We start from the raw sequence: 24,769 nt of genomic DNA on the forward strand, positions 1-24,769 counted from the left end.
GTGAGCTGAGACTTGGTCTGTGTATGTGGGGAGTGGGGGGCAGATTGCTAGTTATCGTACACTCAGGATCAGAGATACTTTAACAACTAATTAGTAATAAATGTATGCATGTGCTAAATTGAGGGGGGGGAAAGAAGAAATGATTCTTTTTTTTCTGATTCTCTTTATGATTTAATAACACTTTAAGATTTCTGGATTATTCCAAACCTGACTTTAGGCTATACATGTTTCTTTTGATGGTGCTAAGGAAATATTAGTATTTCTGATGCTTTCAACGATAAATTTTTGTTTGTCGCTATGATTAGTTTCTCTAGTAGATACACAGAGAGACAGAGACACAGGGAAGGGAATGCTCTTTGTTTTATTTTGATATGATTAAAGAGATGTTATTTTTATTGCATAAATATCTGTTTTCCTTCAAATGTCAGTGTACCAATCTGGTCAATAGAGTCTGTTTCTCTTCTGTGAGGTACTAATAACAACATACCATGTACATACATTAAGACACAGTGTAATTTTGGTTAATGTTGATATAATTTAAGAATTATTTATATTTTATTCATGTGAGAAATGTAGGAAGCAAAGTAAAACAAAGTATATATGTAAATTTTCTTTTCAGTCTTCATTGTATAAATCAGTTTACAATCAGAAAACTTAGAAGAGATGGTCCTTTGAAAATTTAACAAGTCTACTCATAGAATATAAATTTCTTTATAGGATTGCTCTAAACAAAGAATCTAATGGAAATATTATATTCAGAAAAGATAATATTTTGCCCAATCCTTGTTATTATTTCTCTGGGTACTATTTTTATTTGTTTCTTACAGGAGTCAATAAATGATATAGATAAGCAAATTAGATCCAGGGAAAAGTTAGGTCACAAAGGGAGGATTTTTAACTGCCATGCCTGTTGTACTCTTTAGAGGCAGTATAAACCAGCTAGCTATCCCTAAAGGAGAACCCAGACTTTTCATCCTTCAGGAATGTGACCTGAATCAAAGCTTACCAGTATCATTCCTAGAGCATTCCCCTTCATTAGATATAGCACCTATTATTCCCCTGTCATGGATAAAGACTAAATCATAGCCACAAAGTTCAAAGACATGTTCATGTCTAGAAAAGGTTATATACCCTCCTTACAACTAGATGAATTGATAGCATGAACTTAACTTAATTCCTGGGTTTAGATTTGTTTTTGCTTTTGCTGCATTTACTAGATGTTGTGAATTTTTGCTTCTTTTCAACAGAAGCCAAAAAAACCAAACCTTTTTCTATAGTACTATAGTAACCTAAACCAGCTGGTTAAAATTTGTTTCTTGAAAGGAAGTAACATGTTGACAAGTGATAAGTGAGAGATGATCTGGGGATGCTGGAATTTCTTACCAGTGACACCTCAGTATATTTGAACAGAATGACTTTGGTGTTAGGGATGGATTTGCCAATAGCTTTCATCAAGATGCTACTTTAGACCAATCTAGCCTAAATATTTTAGGATCTATATGGGGACTTCTTCCACTTCCATCTGAGCATAATTTTACAAATACTTAGAATGTTAATTTTTTTTTACTCTGGTTACTGTGTGTGTGTGTGTGTGTGTGTGTGTGTGTGTGTGTAAAGACATTTGCAGTTGCATATAAAGTAGAACTTGGAGATACATAGAAAAATTATTCTAACACATTTGTATAATGTACACAAATATATTGGTCACTTTCATTCCTAATTATAAATATAAATGAAAGAATTGTTGCAATTTATGTCAAGAATTTAGATCTTGAACACAAGAGTTAGAATTTCAGTTTCATTGCTTTTAATTATTAATTGAAAATTAATTGTGTAGGGACATGAAATGCAAGGACTACTTAGGGGATATCTGTAGTTATCACAATATTCAACCCCAGGAGTAAATATTAAGGCCACTAGGAAATAAATCTGAGTGGTTAATTGGTTGGGGTCCTTGAAATTGCAATTTTAAGATGTAAACCCAGATATGGATAAATAAAAATGGTACTTCTTTACATTATAGCTTATGATGTATAACCCTACATGCTTTCCAGAGAACTTCTGCATTTATTATCTCATCTTATAGCAATATTACCCTTTGGAAACCAGCATGTGTATATTTCTTTGTGGAATGTTTCTGTGGTCTTTGTTGGCAGATGAGTGTCTTTTTGATGCTCTGCAAAGATTTCTCCATAGATGTGAATTATTAGTTTAGCTTATCATTGCTAGCTATTTCATTTGACCAAGAAATAACTATGGTCTCTAAATGCCCTCAGCCTGATCTCCAAAAGTTTTTAGGAATTCTAGTCCCCTTTCTTTTCAAATGATTTTTCTGGTCTTTCCCTTTTTTTAGAACCAAGACAGATGTAATCAAGGTCATTTTCTTCTCTGTGGGAAGATTGAGAATGCCCTAGAGTTGGACACTAGGATAATTACTGAATGTTACAGAATGTTTTACTAGAGCAAATAGGTTTTGAGAACCTACTTGGGGCAGAAAGGTGGCATGGTGTATACAGTACCAGCCCTGGAATTAGGAGAATCTGAGTTCAAATTCACCTCAGACACTTTTTAGTTGTGTGATCTAAGGCAAGTCACTTAACTCCAATTGCTTCCAAAACCAAAACAAACTTAACAAAATCTTCAAAATGAAATCACCACTTCTATTGATATGAACTGATTTCATTACCAAAGTGAACACTGGAGGAGAGCATTGCAAACCTTATTAGAACATGATTTGAGATTAAGAAATGAATGTTTGAAATTACTTTGAAATGTCAGATGGGTAAATCATGATTACTTCTTATGAAAAGAGAATTAGAAGTTGAGTAATGTAGGCAGCTCTCAATAACATCATGAAAATATGACTATCTTAAGATAAAATATTAATGCAACATTCCTTTCCAAATCAGTTCATGTGTGCAATTAGACAGGCTGCTTCTAGCAGGGTATCTTAACCTCACTGAGTAATGGACTCTCCTGGTTGTCTTGTAAAGCCTATGGCCACCTTCTCAGAATAACAATTTTTCATCCATATTCATAATGAAAGGAAATGTCAGATTAGAACAATAGATTAATGAAAATAAAAATATAAATTTTGTCTTATCAGAATTCATATGCAAATGAGAAAATTGAGGTCCAAGGGGTTTAGTGACTTGCTTAAGGTCACACAAAAAGGAAGCATCAGAGGAGGAATAGATAAAAAGATAGTATATAAAATTATAGCAGCATTTAAAACAAAAGTGAAAATATGAATTGTTTCAATTTTTTAGAGAAGTTTAACCAATATTAGTCTCCAAAAATGGGGAAATTAAAAGAACCCAGAAACCACCTCAGCCATTAGAGACATTTAATCTTGCCAGTAAAATTTAAGTTCTTAGATTACAGAGGCTTCTTCATTTTTTGCCTTTATATCCTCCAGGGCTTCCCATAGTATTTGAATATTTAATAAATTCTTGTTTAATTCAATCAGATTTCTAAGTGGAAGTACACGACAGTCAATGACAGCATTGGTTTTAGAGTATAAGCTAATTTATAAAACTTATAGAAGAGGAAGAACATATAGATGAAATTGGGAAGACAGTACATGTGAAATGAGAGGTTCTGATGGCATATTAATAGCAAGTTGTTTTCATTGGAGACCATAGTAAAAAAGTCACATATGTATAATCATCACACATGTGCATGTCCATACATACACATGTACAAAAATTATTATACAGCCTGAATACTTTAATTGAATTGAATGAGTAGTATTTTTTTAAAAGACACATTTTGCAGACTACGATTTTTAGTGAAAAGTTGCATGTGTATGTGCACATGCATATATATATATGTGCAATCAATTTACATAGATAGGATATGTTTATATGCAGATATACATAAATTGGGTATATAATTTATGTATTTATATACTGGTTTAGATAGCTTGGACAGGGATACAGATAAACATAGAACTAGGTCCATAAATGAATAGGAGGAAATACTCCATCTGGAGGGCACTGGAGAAACTTCTTGCAGCTTTCAATGTCCTCTAACTATCCCTCTCAGTCCCACTATGAAGCCCATCTGGAGCTATTTGAATCCAATGGCAAGATATAGATCAGAATGACTGGAGCTAACCCCCACTCTTCTATGTAGAATTTATTGAAAGACTTGAATGATGATGATAGAGATTATTATTTAACATTTTTATTTACAAGATTTTAAAATATATTTTATCTTTTTTTATTTCTCACCAGAACCCTGTGAAGTAGGTGATATTAATATCTCCATTTTATAGATGAGAAATTTAAGACTGAGAGAAATTGTGACTTGCTTTTTGTCACACAGTAAATTTCTTTCTTTTTTTGTTTAATTTTTTTCAAAGTTAAGGCAAAGGGGGTTGAGTGACCTAGCTGCCCCACTTTCTATTTGCTCTTTACCTATTTTGTATTGTTTATTCTATGCCTATTAGCATGGAAATTCCTTGAGGGAAGAGGCAGTTTGTAATTTGAATCCCCAGGATCACACAGCTGTGCCTGAGATTAGGATTTGAACTCAGGGCTTCCTGACTCTAGGCCAACCACTCCATCCACTGTGGTCTCCCTAGTTCCTTATAGCCAAATGGATAGCCTCATTTGGGAGACAGTGTATGAAGTCTGGTCAACAAATTTTCATAGCTTACATTCAATTATTTCTACATGTTTTAGATCACTAGTCAGTCCTCATTTTCTTGACCCTTGAACACAAGAGATGAAGCAAAAATCCTTCCAAGTCTTGCCTGTTTGGTTCTAGTAAGTTTGAGTTCCTGTGGAATCTAGGTCACGTAGCAAAAAGAACATTTAGTGGTTTTCTTCAGAAAGCAGTAAATCAGGTAGAAGAACTCAGAGTTGGAAGTTAAGGCCTAGAAGTAAAATTTAATTGTGCTTTGGTGATGGTGTACTCTGGAATCTTGTCAGGTATGGTTTAATCAAAATTTCTTTAATCAAAGAAATTCACTCACCCTCCTTCTAGGCAATGTCTATTACCTTCTTCTGTCTGACTTTTGTTCTTTGTTTTAAAAGTAGAAGGCAACCAAGTAGCTTAACCAAGAGGTACTCAAGGCTCCAGTGCTTGTCTTCTCTTTATTTTACTTCACTTTGAAATAAAAATGGCTATTTCTTGAAGGTAATATGAAAAGTGAAAGTTTCTCTAATCTATCCATTGAGTTTTTAAAAGAGGTGGGGCCTGAAGCCACACCTAATATGATTCCTGAGGTGTGTCAAACTTGAACACACCAATAAAAACCTAGATCTGGACAAAAATTAGACTGAATTAAGGTTTGAGTCAAACTTTTCACAATGGTCTAGGTTAAGTATATTTGGAATATCATGTGTAAATATTCAGGGTGGAGTATAAAAGATGTTATTCTTTGAAAGAAAGATTAAGTACCTTATAGTGTATCATTTTCATTATTGGAGGAAAAGAGAATGAAAAAAGTCAGCTGGTCCCACATGCAAATTTAGAGAGCAAAGTTCAGCCATAAAAAAACTAATAGGTAACCCATGATAGGTCATTGTGTTTCTGGGGAAATTGTTTTCCTTTTTGTGATCTTGAGTCATGGAAGAAAGGAATCATATAAAAATTTCTGTTGCAGAGATGAAAAGTTACTATTTTTATTCTGAATGGTGTTCATGGTTGCTTTCTGGTGCTGAAGGTAAGTCTTTTTGTACAGTTGTTTATATGAGATTTCTCAAACCTGTACAGTACTTCTCATATTGGAATGAGCTTTTATATCACTTAGCTTCCAGATGTAAGTGTGGTATCACTTTCTAATTAAGAGACTAGATGTATGCAGATAGGATAATAAACATTTGAGATATTGCTTTCATTGGGTGAAGATTATTTTGGAAGTCACTGGTAATTTGTCCTCTGGAATTTTGACTAGTTCATAATTCGATATTAGTCATCCTAAATTCCCAAGATGGCATTATCTCATGTCATTAGTACCTGAAAGTACATAATGCCTATGGATTTCACTTGTGTTCTCAGTCATCAGAAGATAGTCATCTATTTCAGCAAGTAAAATAATATATTAATGTCCAGATTTATTTTAAAATTAAAAATTTTAGATTAATTGAATTATTTTAAAATTAAAGTTTAAAAATTTTAAATTATGGTCTGATGGTTATTCCTTCCAGAAAAAGGGATGTTTTTGCTTTTCAAGAGGATTTCCTTTAGAACTCAAATCCTAGATGACCCACAGGTCAACTGTCAGTCGTTCTACTAGCGTTTATAAGTGCCTGCTATATGCTACAACTTAAAGGCTGGGATACCAATGAAGACAAAATATAATGACTTGACCTCTCAATGAACTGGGTTTAATGAATCCTATCTGACCTGTAGACTACATAGCTTGCTTAAGAATTTCATAAAAAATGTATTTTTAATTTGCTAGCACGCATGAACTCCCTGTGTCTAACCACTGAGTTACCATGTTGTTTTTTCAAGGCAGTGGGGTTAAGTGACTTACCCAAATTCACACAGCTCAGGAATTATTAAGTGTCTGAGACCAGATTTGAACCCAGGTACTCTTGACTGTAGGATCGGTGCTTTATCCACTGCGCCACCTAGCCGCCCCATCTTTTCAAGTTTTAACAACCTATGAGTCTGCAAAGAGGCATAGATTGAATATTCATTACTATATACCAAAGAAAGAATCTGTGATGCAGCCATGAAGAGTTAAGCACTGTAGTACATTTTTTCCCCCTTAGGTTTTTGTAAGGCAAATGGGGTTAAGTGGCTTGCCCAAGGCCACACAGCTGGGTAATTATTAAGTGTCTGAGGTCAGATTTGAACTCAGGTACTCCTGACTCCAGGGCCGGTACTCTATCCACTGTGCCACTTAGCCACCCCCTGTAGTACATTTTTTAAAAGGGTTATCAGTTTTATTCAGAGCTGGAGAAAGCTTGGCATCAGTCACATGTTTTACCATTACATTCACTGGTCTACTATTTACACAGGTAAATAAACTATTGCCTAGCTTTAATGTAGATTTTCAGGCACTAATTTTTCCCACAGACACTTAATCCCATTGCCTTACAAAAAACAAAAACAAAAACAAAAACAAAAACAAAAACAAAAAAACGAATTAATAAGATGGAAATCTTTTTTTTTTTGAGGGGAAGGGTGTTAACTGAACTGAAGATGGCATGATGTTTCTGAATGGAAAATATGTTTGAGGCTAGCATTTATTCATTCCCTTCTCTCCCCAAAAGGAAATTTCACACACACACACACACACACACACACACACACACAAACACGAAACCAATTCTCTTCAAATAACCATCTAAAAATTGTATTCATCTATAGGAATTTCTGCTTTGGTAGTTTCTTGGTGACAAAATATTTAAAATATGGTCAACTCAATATGAATGAATAGATTTGCAATCATCTCCCCTATAATGAGGTTTTGATGGATCCTAGGCTCAGTCTCCGATTTTTTTTCTTTTCAATTTTTGTTCAATTAATCTTCAAAGATTGGCAGTAAGCCTGCAAAAAACCCACAATATTTACAGCTGATGATACGAAAAACTTGGAAGTGGTCTGTGAATAAGTAGAAGAGGGTAAGGTTCAATCTTATTCTTTGTCTTGCAAAGTTTATTAAGAGTATTTGTTGTTTCTGTGATGCTCAGGATATGATTTCAATAATGATAATGGTGAAAGAATTCTCTGAATGAGAACAGAGTGGTTGAAAAAATAATGAACTGCAGTGATCGAATGTAGTAGTTGTGGTTTCTCTCATTCTAATCACCTTAACTTTGCTCAACATGGAAAATATATAATAAACAATGTGCATTCTGTTATTTGGAATTTATTTTTCCTTTCTTTTATTTTCTCCCTACCTCCCAATTTCCCAAAAAAGATTATTGTTTTGTTTCCTGGGATAAAAGGATCAGACGAGGAGTTGCTATTGAAAAAGTGGTCAAAGGTCGTTATCTTTTTCTTCCCCTAAGTTAAAAATTGTTGCATGGTAAAGAATTAAAATTGTATCAGAGAAGAATAGGGAAAAGAAAATAAATGCTGCTTTGTAGTGAGTGATAATTGTAGTCTTGTTTTCCTGATGGTTCAAGGAAAAGAATGAAGGATCAGGAAGCAATTGATGATGTTATTGAAAATATTATTGGGGGCGGCTAGGTGGCGCAGTGGATAGAGCACCGGCCCTGGAGTCAGGAGTACCTGAGTTCAAATCCAGCCTCAGACACTTAATAATTACCTAGCTGTGTGGCCTTGGGTAAGCCACTTAACCCCATTGCCTTGCAAAAACTAAAAAAAAATATTATTTAAATTTGAGGGGTGCTATCATTTCTGGATTTGTTGTGAAGATATTTTAAAAATGCCTTCAACTTCCTTAAGTGGGTAAGAAAAGCTTAGTAATCATCCCTTTTAGGATAACAGAGCAACAAAATAATTTATTTTTTAAATGAAGTTTTCCTGTTCATCCATGGAGTTGTTCAAAAGAGAAATAAGGAAAGTGACAGAGGGGAATTAAAAGACATGGACCCTAAACTTGGTTCTGATTGTATGGGGATGAGGAAGGGATGGGGTGACACATAAGGGCAATTTTCTGAGCTTCAGTTTGCTTACTTGTAAAATGGATATCAGGAAAATTAGAACATATGCCCTCTTTGATTCACAAGGTTGTTATGAGGACACTACTGATATTTTTTCTCATCATCCCTGATTCTTGGAAATGTTCTCCCTGCTCATTCCAGTCTATTAGCTTCCCTGGTTTCTTTAAGTAACAACCAAATTCTCAACAATGGATAGAATAAAGGCAGGTAGTTAGGAAAGCTCATCTTCCTGAGTTCAAATATGACCTCAGATACTTTCTAGCTGTGTGACCCTGAGTACCCTGCTTAACCCTGGTTGCCTTGGTTTCCTCATCTGTAAAATGAACTGAAGAAAAAAAATGACAAAAAAAAAAAAAAAACAACTCCAGTATCTTTGCTGGAAAATCTCAAGTCCTATCCTGAAGAGTTGAACAAGCCTGAACAACAATAAAATCTCGTTTTCTAAGGAAAACTTTTCCCAACTCAATACTAAGTGACTTTTAATTATTTTCTGTTTATCCTGTATATAATTTGTTTGTATATATTTATTTACTTGTTGTCTCCCCCATTGGCTTGTGAGTTCCTTGAGGCCAACAACTGTCTTTTGTCTCTTTTTATATTATCAGGGATCATCACTGTTGTGTGTGTGTGTGTGTGTGTGTGTGTGTGTGTGTGTGTGTGTCACATAGTAGGCTCTTAATGAATATTTATTGATTGAATTAAGATAGCATGGGGGAGAGTGCTTTAAACAAAATAAAGTAAATGAAAAATGTTTATAATGATTATATTTTCTCTTATAGTGTTCAGCATTCTAGCCCAGCATTCATTCTTCTGGGAGAAGCCTTTATGCTAAATTCTTCAATTCTGAATCCTATCATCAATGTTCATGTCTTTTCCCATTCGGTCAGAGTCACCAGTCATTTGCATAAATGTCTGTCACTCCAGACTAACTTGACAACAAAAAGATTGCTCAAGACACAGAACCAAAGCAAGAAGAAAATGCCAGAAAAATGACAATAGGAGATGAGGAAAAAAAAAAAGACTGTCGTTATATTGTAGGAGGAAATATATTTAATTACTATAGCAGTGCCCTATACAGGGTGGAGACTCAGCAAACAACTGTTTATTTACTGAAAGTTTCTCTATGAGTAGATTATTTTATGAGTAAAAATAATGAATAATTGTTTATACATATCATATATGCATATAATCATATACAGTGTTTGCTATATGGGAAAGGCTATTTCCAATTGGAGAACTTGATGTTTCTATTCATTATCTGTTTGGTTAACTGCCTTTTTCATTAGCAAAGGCTAAATGATCAGTACTTGGGAGTTCATTTTGAAATTTTGAAATCCCCCCCCTTCAAAAATGTCCATCCTCTCCAGTTTATCTGGTGTATGTAAAGAACCCAAAAGAGAAGTCACTTCAAGGGCTAAGAATTAAATGCAAACATTCTAAAGTCTGTGGTGTTCAGGACCAGTTTCCTGTGAACAATTTGTACTGTGCTTGATTTTTCCCCTCTTGTCCCCATGAGGAAGTGAGTGTAGTTGCTTGTTTGTATTTTGCCACCATCACCTTGTTACAGTGGGAACTTTTCTGGTTAGATGACCACCCATCAGATTTCATGAAATTATAAATTTAGACCCAAAGAGATTCAGGAGCCACCTAGCCAAATTTCCTCTTTTTACAGATGCAGAAACCAAGGTCCACAGAGATGACTTGCCCAAGGTCGTTCAGCAGCAGAGCCAGGATTTAAACAGGAACCCTTTCACTCTCAAAACTTAGCACTCTCAGAAACTGTAGGAAAGTGTTTTTCCTTCTGAGGAAAAGCAGTAGAAACTAGAGGTTTGTTTTTTTTTTTTAGTATATGCAAGGCAGTGGGATTAAGTGACTTGCCCAAGGTCACACAACTAGGTAACTATTATCTGTCTGAGACTGTAGTTGAACTCAGGTCGTCCTGACTCCAGGGTGGTGCTCTATTCACTGTGCCACCTAGCTGCCCTGAAACTAGACTTTTTGCTCAACTATTTCAGTTTTGTCTGACTCTCATGATCCCATTTGGGATTTTCTTGACAACTATACTGGAATGGTTTGCCATAATCCTATCAAGCTCATTTTACATATGAGAAAACTGAGGTAAAACTTGTCCATGGTCACACAGCTAGTAAGTATCTAAGGCTAGATTTAAGCAGAGGAAGTAAAGTCTTATTTCCAGGTTCATTGCCTTATCTACTTCACCACCTAGGTGCCCCAGAAACTAGATTATACAGCCTTGTTAGATTCAAATCATGCCTCACCATTTCCTCTAAGAAGTTTAGAAGACACAGGACAAGTTCAGTATGACCACTCTTAGGCTTTTAAGGTCCCTTAGAACTTACATATAAAACTAGAACTTACATATAAAACTTAATGAAGTAAAATTTCAAATATCCATGGTTGCATATAGTTTCTAAGTCTTTCAGTTTCAAGTGGAAAAGACATGCATTTTAGAACCTCATTTTTCTCAGTCACCATTCTTTCAAGGTCAAATAGAAATGGTATTATATTAACTAAAACCAGCACCAATTCTCACACTGAACAATGTGACTTGCAAAGATGTAAAATGATAGGTCACTAGGCTCAGATGAGAAAGGAGGCACTAGACTGAATAATGAAGACAATTGATTTATGGTTTCATTGAAAATGTGCTTAAAAATTCAATTTTTTTTTTCTGTGAGTCCTTTCTTTTCTCTTTGTTGTGCAAAAGTGGTGCTTATTCCATGGCTTGTAGTCTAACAGAATTGTCAAAGGAATAAACTACAGATTGAGTCATCACTATTTAAGTGGAAGAAATGAAACAATCCAAGGTGCCAAAAGGGACCAGTTTTCTTTCCCTTGTGGTGACACAAGCTGTATTTGGGACTGACAAACCTATTTCCTTGAGCAGAGTTTCATACATAGTAGGTCCTTCATAGATGCTAGTTGGAATGTATTAATTTCAGAGACTGAAAGAGGGGAATTCAGTTAATATATACCAAGATTCAGTGAGTTTTTAGCATCCGTCATCAGACAGAAACCACCATAAAAGTGTGAATTGTTCTGAACTAAAAGAACTCTTCTTGGAAAACATTTGATTACTTTCCTGGATATCAGACCTTCTGGAAAGCATTTAAATATATACAAGATCTTTTCTGAAAAAGCTCACTATCTTACCTAACAGAGACAAAAGAAAGAAAATCAGGGAAGGATAGGCTAAACGGAAAGATAAAACTAAGAGAAAAGGAAGGTGGGTTAGAAGGACTGTTGGCTCCTGCCCAGAGCAGGTGTCAGAATATCACATCCCTAGACAGCAAGGTGGGTGCTTGGGTTGCTGCCAGTTCCCTAAAGGGAGGAGGGAAATTGTCATTCTGACCTATTTATATGGAAGATGGGGAACAGGTTTTTCTCCATCCTCTCAAGAAAAACAATGTTCTGATTGAACCCCAAGAATAAATCTAGTTCACCTGGGTTTAAATTAAAAGAATCTATAGGGACAGTTTCATGGTGGCTAGAGTATTTGCCCTGAAATCAGGAGGACTTAAGTTGAAATCTGATCACAGACATTAGCTGTATGATACTGGGGAAATAACTTTACCCTGATTGCCTCCCCAAACCCCCCAAAACAAATCAAAAAGTGAATTTATTAAAAAATTTGTTTTATGCTTCTTATAATTAGTAGCTAATATTACATTATCTATTGCCAGACTATCTGGACTTGACCTTTGTGAAATGTTTTGTCTGAAAATGATCAAGAAAAAAGATTTGGTTGGGGGGGAGACCCACTTGATTTTAATATGTTTAAAATTTTCTCCAGTGATGAACACTTCAAAAATCCCTGTTTCTCCTTATGGATAGAAAAAGACTGAAATTAATATGTAAATACTTAAAATATAATGTTAATTAGAATTAATTGGAAACTGATATTTACACATGCAAAAATGGCTTTTAATGTTTCAAATTTCAGTAGGCAAGATGTGTGAAAGATAGTATCTGGAAGTAATATCCTATGCAATTATACAAGGATGGTGATTCAGTACTGTCTGGGGACTTTTTTCCAAGTATAGGGTTTCCCAGAACAGGTAGGTTTTTAGTCTTTTGGTAGCCACATGCTGATTTGACACTTCTTGGTTTAGGAAAGCTGAGATCACAGTCCAATTTTTGTTTACAACTTCTGTTCATGGAGAGTACTAATAAGTTGTAGTTTTCCCCTTGGCTTTCAGTTACAGTTTGTTTTAAAAAAGCATTTGAGGCTAGAAGTTACATCAATATCTGTGAATGTGTATATTCTGTATTTAAATATGTATGTGTATAGTCCATATTTAAATATGTATGTACTATCTAACTGTATACTTATATCTATGACAGAGTGTGTGAAAAATCAGCTTTGATGTCAGGAAGTTCAGATAAATATTTATTATCTTGGATAAGTCACAACTTCCCATTTCTTGATAAGAGAGTAGATGCTTCCCTGAATTTGTAGAGTTTTCTCATTGGGAGTTCTCTATATTAAAATTACAGGTGATCTCAAAAAAATGTAAATGTGACAAACCTATTTGACAAACCTACCAGAATTTCTGTATTTGTATGGACATTATCCTTTACAAGGACCATGAAGTCATCTTATAAAGCTGGATATTTATTCCAATGCAGTTCTCATTGCTCAGGAAATTTTTGGAGTGCTTCTTTTGGAATAAATTTGAATCTTTGTCACATACTTTCGAACATCTTCAATGATGGCATCCATTGAGAATGGATTAAGTTTTGGAAATTAATCAGTGGTTATTCTGAAAAAAAACTTGGTTGATAATATCATGCAGGTGGATAGTTTTGTTTCTGGCTAAACAAAAGGTATGACTGCAAAGTAGTGAACTATGGATAGTCTCTGTAGACAATTTCAGAAAAAGTTGCAAAAAGTTTTGGAAAACTTGGAGATTGGAATAATGGTCTCCTAGGTGAATGCTTTCAAGGACAGGAATAAAGCTTTTATTTATTTAAAGATCGGAGGATTCTTTACTTTATGATCACAGAGCATATTTAGTCTTTATCTTCTTTGACAGAGATGGCACAGATCATCATTAGAACTAAAGAAATAATTATTTTTAAGGGCTATCATCTGTATACTCTACATACTTGAATACATACTTTCTTGCACATACTTTAGCATAGATTATTGTGAATAAAGCGATAAGGTCTTTCTATGCACAGAACAGAGATTTACTGCTCTGAGTTTTTGACAGCAGTAAGTATAAAGAGTCTGGTTTTCAGAAGAGTCAGGGTTGAACTTGATCTTGAAAGAAAAATAGATTAGGTAAACTAAGGGAAAATCACAAAGAGAAAATGAAAACCATAAACAAAAATGTAGTAAATGGATCTTGACTAAGAATTGATTGGACTCAAGGCTTGGACATCTTTTCTCTGATATTAAGTTACTGAAATCAGTGCTGGGCTGTCTAGCTATAATGTACTCCTCTGATTCCCCAGATTGTGAATAGCTTAGAATAATATTATCCTTATGGATTCTAATAAAGTAGTTATTATAATCAATAAATACTATCCCAGATATTGTAACAAACTGTTATGCAGAGTTTGAAAGAGTTCTGGAGTCCACCATGACAAAAATAGAGCCCAGAAGTCCTTGGAGCTAGTAAAGTCAGTCAGTGGCAAAGTGATTGCTTCTATCATCATTGGAGATTTTGGATAGCAACTCTCAAGTTTCATCTTTTTGGTGGTGCTTTTTTTTTTTGAGGGAGGTAAAAGGGTTAAGTGACTTGCCCAAAGTCTAGCTAAGAAGTATCAAGTATCTGAGGTCAGATTTGAATTCAGGTTCTCCTTACTTCAGGGTCCATGTGTACTCTATCCACTGTGCCACTTAGCTGCCCCTCTAGAGTTTCATCTTAAATCCTTAGTACTACAATTTTTGTCATTTCTATTATGAATTGGTAATGAAGAAAATTGATATATATGTATATGCATATATGTATGTATTTATATGTGTATATATGTTTGTATCTATCTGAATAGAATCTATAATTTCATCTGAGTAGGGAGATCCTGGTAAGAAACTTCCTCTTCCAATGAAAATTAGTAAATCTCTAGTTGCATGGGGACAATGAAAGACTGACTTCTCCAGGCTTCCCACAGCCAGTATGTGCCAGAGGCTATCCTTGAACCCTTGTCTTCCTGACTCTAAGGTCACCTCTCAGTCCTCCTATAATACAGTTTTAAATTACTTCATGGAACTGATCTGAAGAAAAGAACCATTTAAATTTCCTTCTCTGTGATACAGCCTGATCTATTGGGAAAATAAGGGACTGTTTTAAAATTCCCTGTCTTGTGACTCATGTAAGATGAAGGAATTGAACTAAAGTCTGTAGTGTATCTTCTATTATGACTTGGGCCATAAATTTTGGCATTGTACCAGCTGCCAAGTGTCCAAATAAATACAGCATCATGATTCCTTATGATTCTGATCTTATGCCAAGTCCTACATTAGCCCTACTCTCATGGAGCTTACAGTCTAATGGGGAGAAAGACAAGTGAACAAATAATTGAGATAGGGAAAAATGAGATAAGAGGAAATCTAGGCAAAGTACCATAAGAAACTAAATGGAGAAATTTGACCTGATGATGAGAGGAGGGGTGTCAATTAGCTATAAAGAGGAAGTGGAATCTGAGCTTGTTTGTACATGAAGTTAACTTCTGATAAACATGAAATGCATTTAGGCATAGGAGCCAATGTGAGCAAAAGACATAGAGATGAAAAGAACAGGATGAGAGTAGATCAAAGAGCAATCCAATCAGAATGGACGCTAGAATATTTTAAATCAGAAAAGTAGGAGATAAGGCTGGATTGATAAAATGGACTTAAATTAGGATCTTCTTTCATTTTGGAGTTTGGAGTTTGAGTTTAATAAGACAATGATGAAGAACAGTAATATGTAATACCTTCTTTGCTACCTGTCTCTTGACAAGTAACTTAAATTTTCTGGTTCTTAGTTTTTGCATGTGTAAAAGAAGCAAGGATGAGTAAATGATTTCTAAAGTCCCTTTCAGGGCAGCCAGATGGTGCAGTGGAAAGAGTACTGGGCCTAGAGTTAAGATTACTTCAAATGTGACCTCAGACACTGACTGCAGAACATGGGATAAGTCACAATCCTGTTTGCCTTAGTTCCTCATCTGTAAAAAATGATCTGGAGAAAGAAAGGGCAAGTACTCTGCAGACCAGAAGATCAACAGAGTTCAAGAAGCATCAGATGAAGAAATGATCTAGGAGGAGACAGAAGTTTCACAAATTAAATTAAGAAAGCCCAATTTTAATAAAATCTAAAACAATTTGCCACACATCCTCTTGAGTGGCATTCATGGATTTTTATGCCAAAGGATTAGCTCTACCTTCCTGATTTCCTCCATTAAGGAGTTCAGTTGGTCAGTTCCTTGTGGCTGTCGGCTTTACTTTATGGGGAGTAGTTATTTCTACATCTCACAAAATAACAATGATGCCCATTTTTATTTTATTTGCATTTTTGAAGAGAATTTTTCAACTTAGAGCTAGTGAAAAAAATAGGAGAGGAAATCTCAAATTTTATAGCAATAGTAATACTTTACTAATGCAGTCCAGAAATATTCTTTCAAAACATCCCGATAGTATCACAGAATTGTTCCCATTTGACAGATGAAAAAAGTAAAAATATATTGTATATCAAAAAGCGTGTTGATTATTTATATTTTTTGTTGTCATTCAGTTGTACCTAACTCTTTGCAACATCATTTGAGGTGTTCATGGCAAAAATTTGACAAAGTTTGCCATTTTCTTTTCCAGCTCACTTAATAGATGAAGTGACTTACTCAGGGGTCACGTGGCTTGTGACTGTGGCTTGGAATCTGGATTTGAACTCTGGTCTTCCTTTCTCCAGTGCTCTATCCACTGTGCCATTTAACTGTCCTAATTTATAGTAGAATCAAGTCCAGAACCCAAACTTTCTGATTCTCAGTCCTGTGCTATTTCTACCAAGCCGTGGTGCATCTCTTGATCTTCTATACCCTTCAACCAAAAACAACACTTAGCACAGAATTGTAGAATTAGAAGGGGAATTTTTTGTTTTATAGAGGCAATGGAGGTTAAGTGACTTGCCCAGGGTCATACAGCTTGTTAGTGTCAAGTGCTGAGTCTGGATTTGAAATCATGTCCTTGTGACTCCTGACCTGGTATTCTAGCCACCTAGCTGCCCTTGGAAGGGGATTTAAAAAAAACCCATTTAATCCAAAGCCTCTCATTTTTAGGTGACTCAGAGGAGTAAAATGTCTTGTTTTAGGTCATACAGCTAGTTAATATAATATATTCAAAGTCTAGAACTCAGATCTCCTCAAAATAGCCTGAAAATAGTCAATCCATCCTGTGCCATCATTCCCAACAATTCTGATGACAGATGAACTAGCACCATGATCAATGCAATCACAATTAAGAAACTCTATGGGAAAACTGACTGCAATCATTTCCCTAAACTCTCCTAAAATCACAGATTTTATCATTCCTCTGCAAGGTTTGATAAAGTCCAAAGAAACTTAATTACAGCTTCAAACAGTGATGCTTAATGACTCCATTCACGACCATGGCTACTCCATCTTCCAACAACAACTTTTTTGAGAGATATCCTTTGTTATTATTAGCATATCCTCTTTCAGATGATTGCAGATAAGTGTGAAGTAGCATTAAGCTTCAAAAAATGGAAAAATTGGTGTCTTTTATTAAGATTCCTTTTCCTTGAGGGAAAATGAATGTCAATAATGACATTTTTTTCATTCCTGACACATCTGTACCACTCTAACAAAATTTTGAAATTGGAAAGGGTCAGCTATTCCTTTAACCATCTATTTTAGGAAGGAAAGAAATACTTATTAAGTGCTTGCTATGTGCCAAATCATGCTGAGGGCTTTAGTGATATAATTTCATTTGATAGCTTGTGAAGTAGATGCACTTATTATGCCCATTTTATATTTCATTAAACTGAGTCAATCCAAGCTTAAGTGTCTTGCCCAGAATCTTACAGCCAAGTATCTAAGGTTGGATATTAATGCAGGTCTTCCTGAATCCAGGTCCAGTAATCTATCCACTGTAGATAGCTGCCTCTAAATTCTTTTTGTTCCCAAAATTCTTTAGGGCTATTGACCTTTAAATTAGAGAACTTCACAGTGATTGATCAAACCCACAAGTGTTCTTTCTCCCTAAAAAAACCTGTACATTTTTATTAGTCCACTGTTCTCTATCTAGTCCAGGAATAAGAGTAGAAAAATGATGGACCAGTCCTTCTGAGAGAGCAAGAGGTAACCAATGGATGGGCCATAGGCTCTATTGTTATGCATGTGTCATAATGATAACTGGCTTATCCATGTAACTTAATGATAGCATGGTTCACCATACTGGGTGAGTCTGCTGTCATGAGAGGATGAGGGGAATCACTTAAAATGGGTAGGCATGTATGGATTGTTATTGGTGTTATGGGGGTTTGGGTATACACAGAACCACCAGAGTATCAGTTCTCTGCTTTTGCTGTACATTTGCCATCTGTATACTCTATAATTTTAATAACAGTGAAGTACACACAGGTTATTATGTTAGTTTAAAAAAATTGTTGACTTGGGAGGGAGGAGGAAGGCTAATTCTCTCAGGAAAGGTCATTCTGTTGTCCAAATAATGACAATAATCCCCACCCTTGGTTACTATTTTAGCCTGCCTGGGAATAAAGTAAAGTAATTACACGTGGAGCTGTGGTTAATGTTGAAAATCTGAGATCAAATTCCGCTAAGCCCTTTAGTTTCCAAGTTCCCTCACTGACCTGGTGTCAGGAAGTGCATGGGGAAAAAGGAACAGAGCAAAAATGCTCATTGTTTAGTGAGATTAGATCTCTTGGATGATATGTCTGTTATTTCAATCAGGTAAGGGTGGTCTTCCTGTTTAGTTTGTAAAGAATGGGGAAAAGGACAGACTTGCATGTTGTTCTAGTGGTTGTTGTGCTTTTGGAAGCTGCAAACAATATATGTTGATATGAGATATGTTTATGGCAAAGAGAGAAAGTTCCTAAAATATTTTAGTCTGAAAGGATATCTTTCTCCAGGCTTCCACAAAGTGGTCATCTTGAGCTATTATTCTTTCTTGCTCTCTTTTTGTTTTGGGAGGATAGGGTGGTAATTCAGTAAGTATGAACTTGCATCTACTGTATAAACTCTCCTGGAGAAGATACTTCCCCCTTAGTCTTAATGTCTTTTTTTTTTTAGATTTTTGCAAGGCAGTGGGGTTAAGTGACTTGCCCAAGGCCACACAGCTAGGTAATTATTAAGTGTCTGAGACCAGATTTGAACCCAGGTACTCCTGACTCTATGCTCTATCCACTGCACCACCTAGCCGCCTCTCACCCCCTAGTCTTAATGTCTTTTTTTTTTTTTTAACAATTCGAGGTAGTAAGCTTTCTGAAGGCAAGACTATATACTGTTGATCTTTTTATCCCCAGCACTTAGCATAGTACCTTGCCTATAAATGCCCTTAAGAAATATCTGTTGAATTGAATCAAATTGGTACTATCAGTAAATTCTACCTATATTATTAATCCCTATGATGTAGAAGTTATGAACACACAAATGAAAGTCTGTACCTTTAGGGTGCTTATATTCTTATTGCTAAGATAAGACAGGCATGTGGAGTACTTAAAAATACTATATAAAATAACATGTTCAGTGCTAAAAATATTAAGTCATGTGCTTTACTCTGTTTTATTCAGAGGAGAAATCAATGTCAGTTGAAGTAAAAGAGAAAAGCTTTGAGCAAATCAAATTTGAGTTTTGTTGCAGGACTTACAGGATTTTAATAGATTGTTATAATCAATAATAACTGGAATTTGAAGAGCACTTGTAGCTTTATAATGAACTTTCTACGCATCTCATTTTATTATTGAGGTATCCCTGTGAAGTAGGTGCTATAATTATCCTTGTTTTATAGATGAAGAAACCGAGGCAACTGACTTGCTTTGGAATCATTATATATACATGTGTGTATATAATGGATTTGTATATCACATCTTTGTGACTCTAAGACTGACATTTTTTTCACCATGCCACTTTGCCACTTGTCTAAGAAGAAGAAGGATGTTGCTGGTCAAATGAGTGGTATATTGAGAAAAAGGAATGTTGTGAAGTTTGTCTTGAGGGGAAATGATATGTAGATTATTAGTAACTCATAAGTTTGGGAAGGTGGGTTGGGAACCTTAGAGCATATATAAACTTTATACTGAGTTTAAGAAAGAATCATTAAAGATTTTTTTGAGCAAGGGAACATCATGATGAAAATGCTCTTTAATTATGGGTAGAAAATGCTGACTATTTTTCTCAGATATCTTTAGTTTGCTTAAATGTTATTGTTACTCTAGTCCTTAACTGATCAAGAGTAACCTAGTCTTGACCTTCACCTTTGCACATGCTCAAAGAGATTTATCTGTTCTTGCTCATTAGTATAATGAGCAGGGTGGGGAAACATATAGAAACCAATGTATCAATTAGATTTGTGACCCCAGTCTATGGTTGGCATGAAGGGGCAGGAACAAAGTCTTTCAAAGTGCATAAAAGAGCTTGTATGTTGGGATTTCCCTGCCCTTCTCTCCCACCCTGAGAGAGGTGTGCCATTTTGTTAAGATATCTTAATAAAAACCATCTTAATCACTCAGGAAAAAAATATTATTGTTATGAAGGAGATTAATTGTAGTAAGATAGGAGGGTAGGAAAATGATGCCCACAGTGTGAAAACAAATTAGGAAATGGCTATGATACAAAACCAAAAAGAATAGAAACATTCTTTAAATATTAAGGAAGTGTTTTGGCGGTTGTTTTTTTGGCAGTATAAAAAAGATTGGAAAAGGAAGACCATTTGGAAGATAGGTGATCTTGGATATCTTTTAACAATCTCTTCTCCTACCCCTCCTTAAAGCACTCGTCACACACCAATTTGTACAGACAAATACCCCCCACACACACACACACACACATTTTGTTATATGGATTATACCTCCTGGGTAAAAGTTGCCAAGTGAGGAAATATGTAAGATTTTTTTTGATGATGGATTTTTTTATTTTGTTAAGATCATTTGTGATGATTATAGCTTTCACTCTATCGCATTTGCAAAGGGCATTCTAGACTGCAATGTGGGACTTCCCTCTCTCATTCATAATTCCTTTAACATTCATAACGCCTTTAAGTTTGGGCTAAATAACTGCTTGTAATGATGAACTGTCAACAAGAGAACAAATGATAAATAAGATACAGATTAACAAATATGACTTGTTCCTTCATTTGAAAGAAATATAGTTTTATTCTTCAAAACCTTCTATTCCTGAATACAACATTGCTTGCACTATTTGTTACTAAAGACAAGTGTGACTGCAAAGACTGGTGTGTGTTGGATAGCCAGGGGGGAAAAACCCCACAATATTAGGTCTATCTTTCAGATAATACTGCCGCTATTTCCTTCAGGCACTGATGCTGTTTACAACTGTATTCCAGCCTCATGGTCAGAATGTTGATTTAGTTTCCAGTTAAAATTCCCTTCCCCCCCCCGACAGTTTTGACTTTTTATAAACTGGCATGCTATGTGTGGAATAACTGATAAACCCTACAATGCTTCAGATTGTGCTATACTGAGGTATTTCTTCTGTCTGCTGTAGTTAATGCTCCCTGTTTTGATTGTACTATTAAACACTGCTGTGATATTTAAATGTCTGAACTCTTGATTCAATAATGAGGATAAATAGAGAAAATATATCAATTTGCATGCTTTTTTTTGACAAAATTCTTTGAAATGAGAGGATTCTTACATCTTCCCCAAAAGTAATCTGCAACATGTAATAATAGGAGATACTTCTGAGCTATTCTGTGATCAGAGTCAACTTTCATCAATGGTAGTTTTACTTCATCATCTGATTGGAAGTTCAGTGGGTCTTTCTTATAGTCCAAACTAATATTTCCACTTTTGAACCACATTCATTTTCCCAGGAATACAGCAAGGTAAAATGTCTTCTTTGATCCAAGTTCCAAGGAAAATCCACAGATTCTCATGAAGAGATGATAGAAAGCTCTCTCCCTATCAACACTTGTTGACATTTGAACTTGATTCAAAAGAAGGGGGATGATTTCATCTCCCTAAGGAAGCCCAGCTTTAATACTCTTCATCAATATAATGTGCCATTAGAGCATCTTTCATGTAATACATAGTATTCACTTCTCTTGTGAATTTATGTATCATTTGTGTTTGTGTAAACTTTATGAAATCAGGAAATATGTCATTTTTGTAATTCACCTGTGCTTTATAAATGTTTATTAAGCAAATGTTAATAAATAAATTAAATGTTTATTAAAGCTGCAACATAGGACAGCTAGGTGGTGCAGCGGATAGAGAGTACGTGCCAGGCAAAAGGAGCAACCATATACTGGAATCAGGAGTACCTGAGTTCAAATCCAGCCTCAGACACTTAATAATGACCTAGCTGTGTGACCTTGGGCAAGCCACTTAACCCATTTGCCTTGCAAAAAAAAAAAAGAAAATCTAAAAACAAAGTTGAAACACTACACATGTTGCCAAGTCAGATCATTGGTTCCATGGCTTGCCAGTTACTGGTTGACTTTTTCCTCGAATTTTAGTGATGCCTAAAATTGCACTGTCATTTTCAGAGAAGAGGGAACAGCCAATATATATATATATATATATATATGTGTGTGTGTGTGTATATACATACATACATATTTTATCATCTGTTCTGGATCAAGATCAGTCATCACAATTTATGAAAATCTAGTTGCCTTTTATTTATATTATGATAGTTAATTCTGAATTTTTCTCTTGGTTCTGTTTACATCTTCCTGTATCTGTTCATATCACTTTTTTTACTTTCTTCTACTGTCATGGACATCCACTTGGTTTTTAATTTTTTCTACCACAAAACCCAGTTGCTGGTTATTTTAACCTTTGTGGTGGGGAAAATGTGATGCTATGCTTTCTTTGCCACCTCTGTCTACTAGCTTTCTTCTTTGTGGCTTTGCATGGGGACCATGGAGGGATGGTTTTTGGCAAGTGAAAATTATTTATTTTTTTGAAATGGTGGGTGGGGATAGGAGTGGAAAAAGTATATAAGTAAGGGAGAAGCATGGGTTTTCACTTTGCCTCTCATCAATAATTTCAGCCACTATCTCATAGGTATGAATTGCTTACAGAAATCCCTATTGCCCTTCCTGGGTTTCTATACTTGTTGGATTTAGTCCAAAACTGGATTCAACCTACATTACATCAGTACAGTTGATAAATAAATGATTTTACGACCACATTGTTTTTGTATTCTGCTCTTCTTTCAGTTCAGTGCAAGTAAGTCAGTATATCTATAGCTTCGATGAAATAGCTCAATAGAAAGAAGTCTATAGCTCCAATGAAATAGATCAATAGATTGTTATTTTGGTGACTTTTCTCTTTCCTTTTTCTTTTTAAAAACTTACAATGTGAACTATACTAATATTACAAATTAAGAAGGTAACTGGATCTCAGAAAGAAGGTTGGCTGTTCACTCAATACTTAATTACGTTACCTAAGACCACTCCTGGCTGGTTTAAATAACATATCTCACCTCTGTCCCTTTCTTCTCAGATGGCCACCATCCTAGTTCAGTGGTTTTGGTTTGGTGGATAGAAGGAAAGGCCAAGAGAAACAGGCCTTGTTGCTGTTTCTCACATATGACATTCATTCTCCAGTATATGGTTGTTCCTCTTGCCTGGTATGAACTCTCACATCATATTTGCTTCCTAGAATCCATAGCTTCCTTCAAAGCTCAGATGAAATTCCATCTCCTATATCAGGCATTTCCTTATCAGTCTAGCTAATTCTTTCCCTATTGAATTCAACTTGTGTGCCTACATGTACACATTTATACACATGTGTTCTATTAGAATGTAAGTTTTTCCAGGGCAAGGATAGTTACACGGTTAATTTTGTATCATCTCATCATTAGTATGGTGCCTGACATAATAGCAACTTATTAAATGCTTGATGATTGATTTTAAAGGTTGACTTTTCTTAAATGCTAACCTAAATTCCTTTGCTTACCAAAAAAAAAATCACATACAACACAGTCTTTAAAAAAAATAATTTATGCATCAGTGAAGCATGGTATATCCACTGTCCAGGAAGTAGGGAGGATTGGGCAAGGGTTATAGTAGCAATGAACACAATTAGAAAATCTTTTGGCTGCTTTTTGTAGCCACTTAAGAAATGATTGAATGCTAATTAGATCTATATAGAGATGGATGTTGACATTAGACATATTTCCAGGAGATTAACTCCTATCCTTCCTCAGCATCTTCCCTTATGACCTTTTATATTTCTAACCCAGTACCTAGTGTTTGCTAAAGGCAAGTAGAGCGATAAATCATAAGGGTTTAAACACTACCCCTCCTAAGACAGGAACAATTAAAACACATATTACATCACTGAAAACACCTTGAAAGTTGTTATTCAAATATTTGCATGAAACTAGGGACCAGCTGAACATAAGGTCTTTCATTTTGAGCCATCTCACAAACATTAATTGAGCTATTATACAGCATCTTTCTGGGTAAAATAATAAAAAAGAAGACAGATTATCTAAATTAAACTCAGAGGTGATTATTGTTCAAAATTGTTTTATATATGGTTCTCTTGTATTTGATCTCTATAATCATCCCAAGTTTCTCTGAATTCCTCATAGAAACATGGGAGAGAGAGATATGTGAACTAAATAAGCAGAATTAAGTGTTTACAATAATAAAAATGAAAAGACCGTTCATTGCAAAGAAACTGAAGTCTAAGAAATGGAAAATGAGTAAAAGTGCTGAACAAGACGTAAGGAAACATATTTCCTCCCTCAAGGCAAAAAAGAAGAGGTTAAGATGCTGTACATATGATCAGGCAAAATTTGTATTATCTCTGTTTTCTTTGTCACAAAGGGAGTGTTCATCTGAGGTATGTGAATGATTTAAAGATAAAAGACAGGAAAATAAAACATTTTAATTTCAGAGAATGCAACTAGGCTGCAGTAGTTGAAAAAGAAAACATACATAGATTTCTGGGATTAGGAAAAACAAAAAGAATGTGATAGGCTACCTTTCAGTGGTT

General features: G+C 35.1%; 1 protein-coding gene across 16 annotated transcripts in view; it reads left to right on the top strand.

Annotated features, from left to right (window-relative positions):
- MCF2L (MCF.2 cell line derived transforming sequence like) overlaps positions 1–24,769 on the top strand; it is a 404,366-nt gene that overhangs the window by 166,887 nt on the left and 212,710 nt on the right. For 2 of the 16 annotated variants that reach the window (XM_074192067.1, XM_074192075.1), the window contains exon 1: positions 7–5,674. The exons of the other annotated variants lie outside the window; for them this stretch is intronic. In XM_074192067.1, coding sequence (XP_074048168.1) covers positions 5,578–5,674 — 97 coding nt within the window. In that variant the 5' untranslated portion in view covers positions 7–5,577. Of the gene's footprint in view, positions 1–6; positions 5,675–24,769 lie in introns of those variants that run through there. 16 annotated transcript variants of the gene reach the window in all.

This window comes from Macrotis lagotis, chromosome 6 (genome assembly GCF_037893015.1).
Source record: "Macrotis lagotis isolate mMagLag1 chromosome 6, bilby.v1.9.chrom.fasta, whole genome shotgun sequence".
Classification (NCBI taxonomy): Eukaryota; Metazoa; Chordata; class Mammalia; order Peramelemorphia; family Peramelidae; genus Macrotis; species Macrotis lagotis.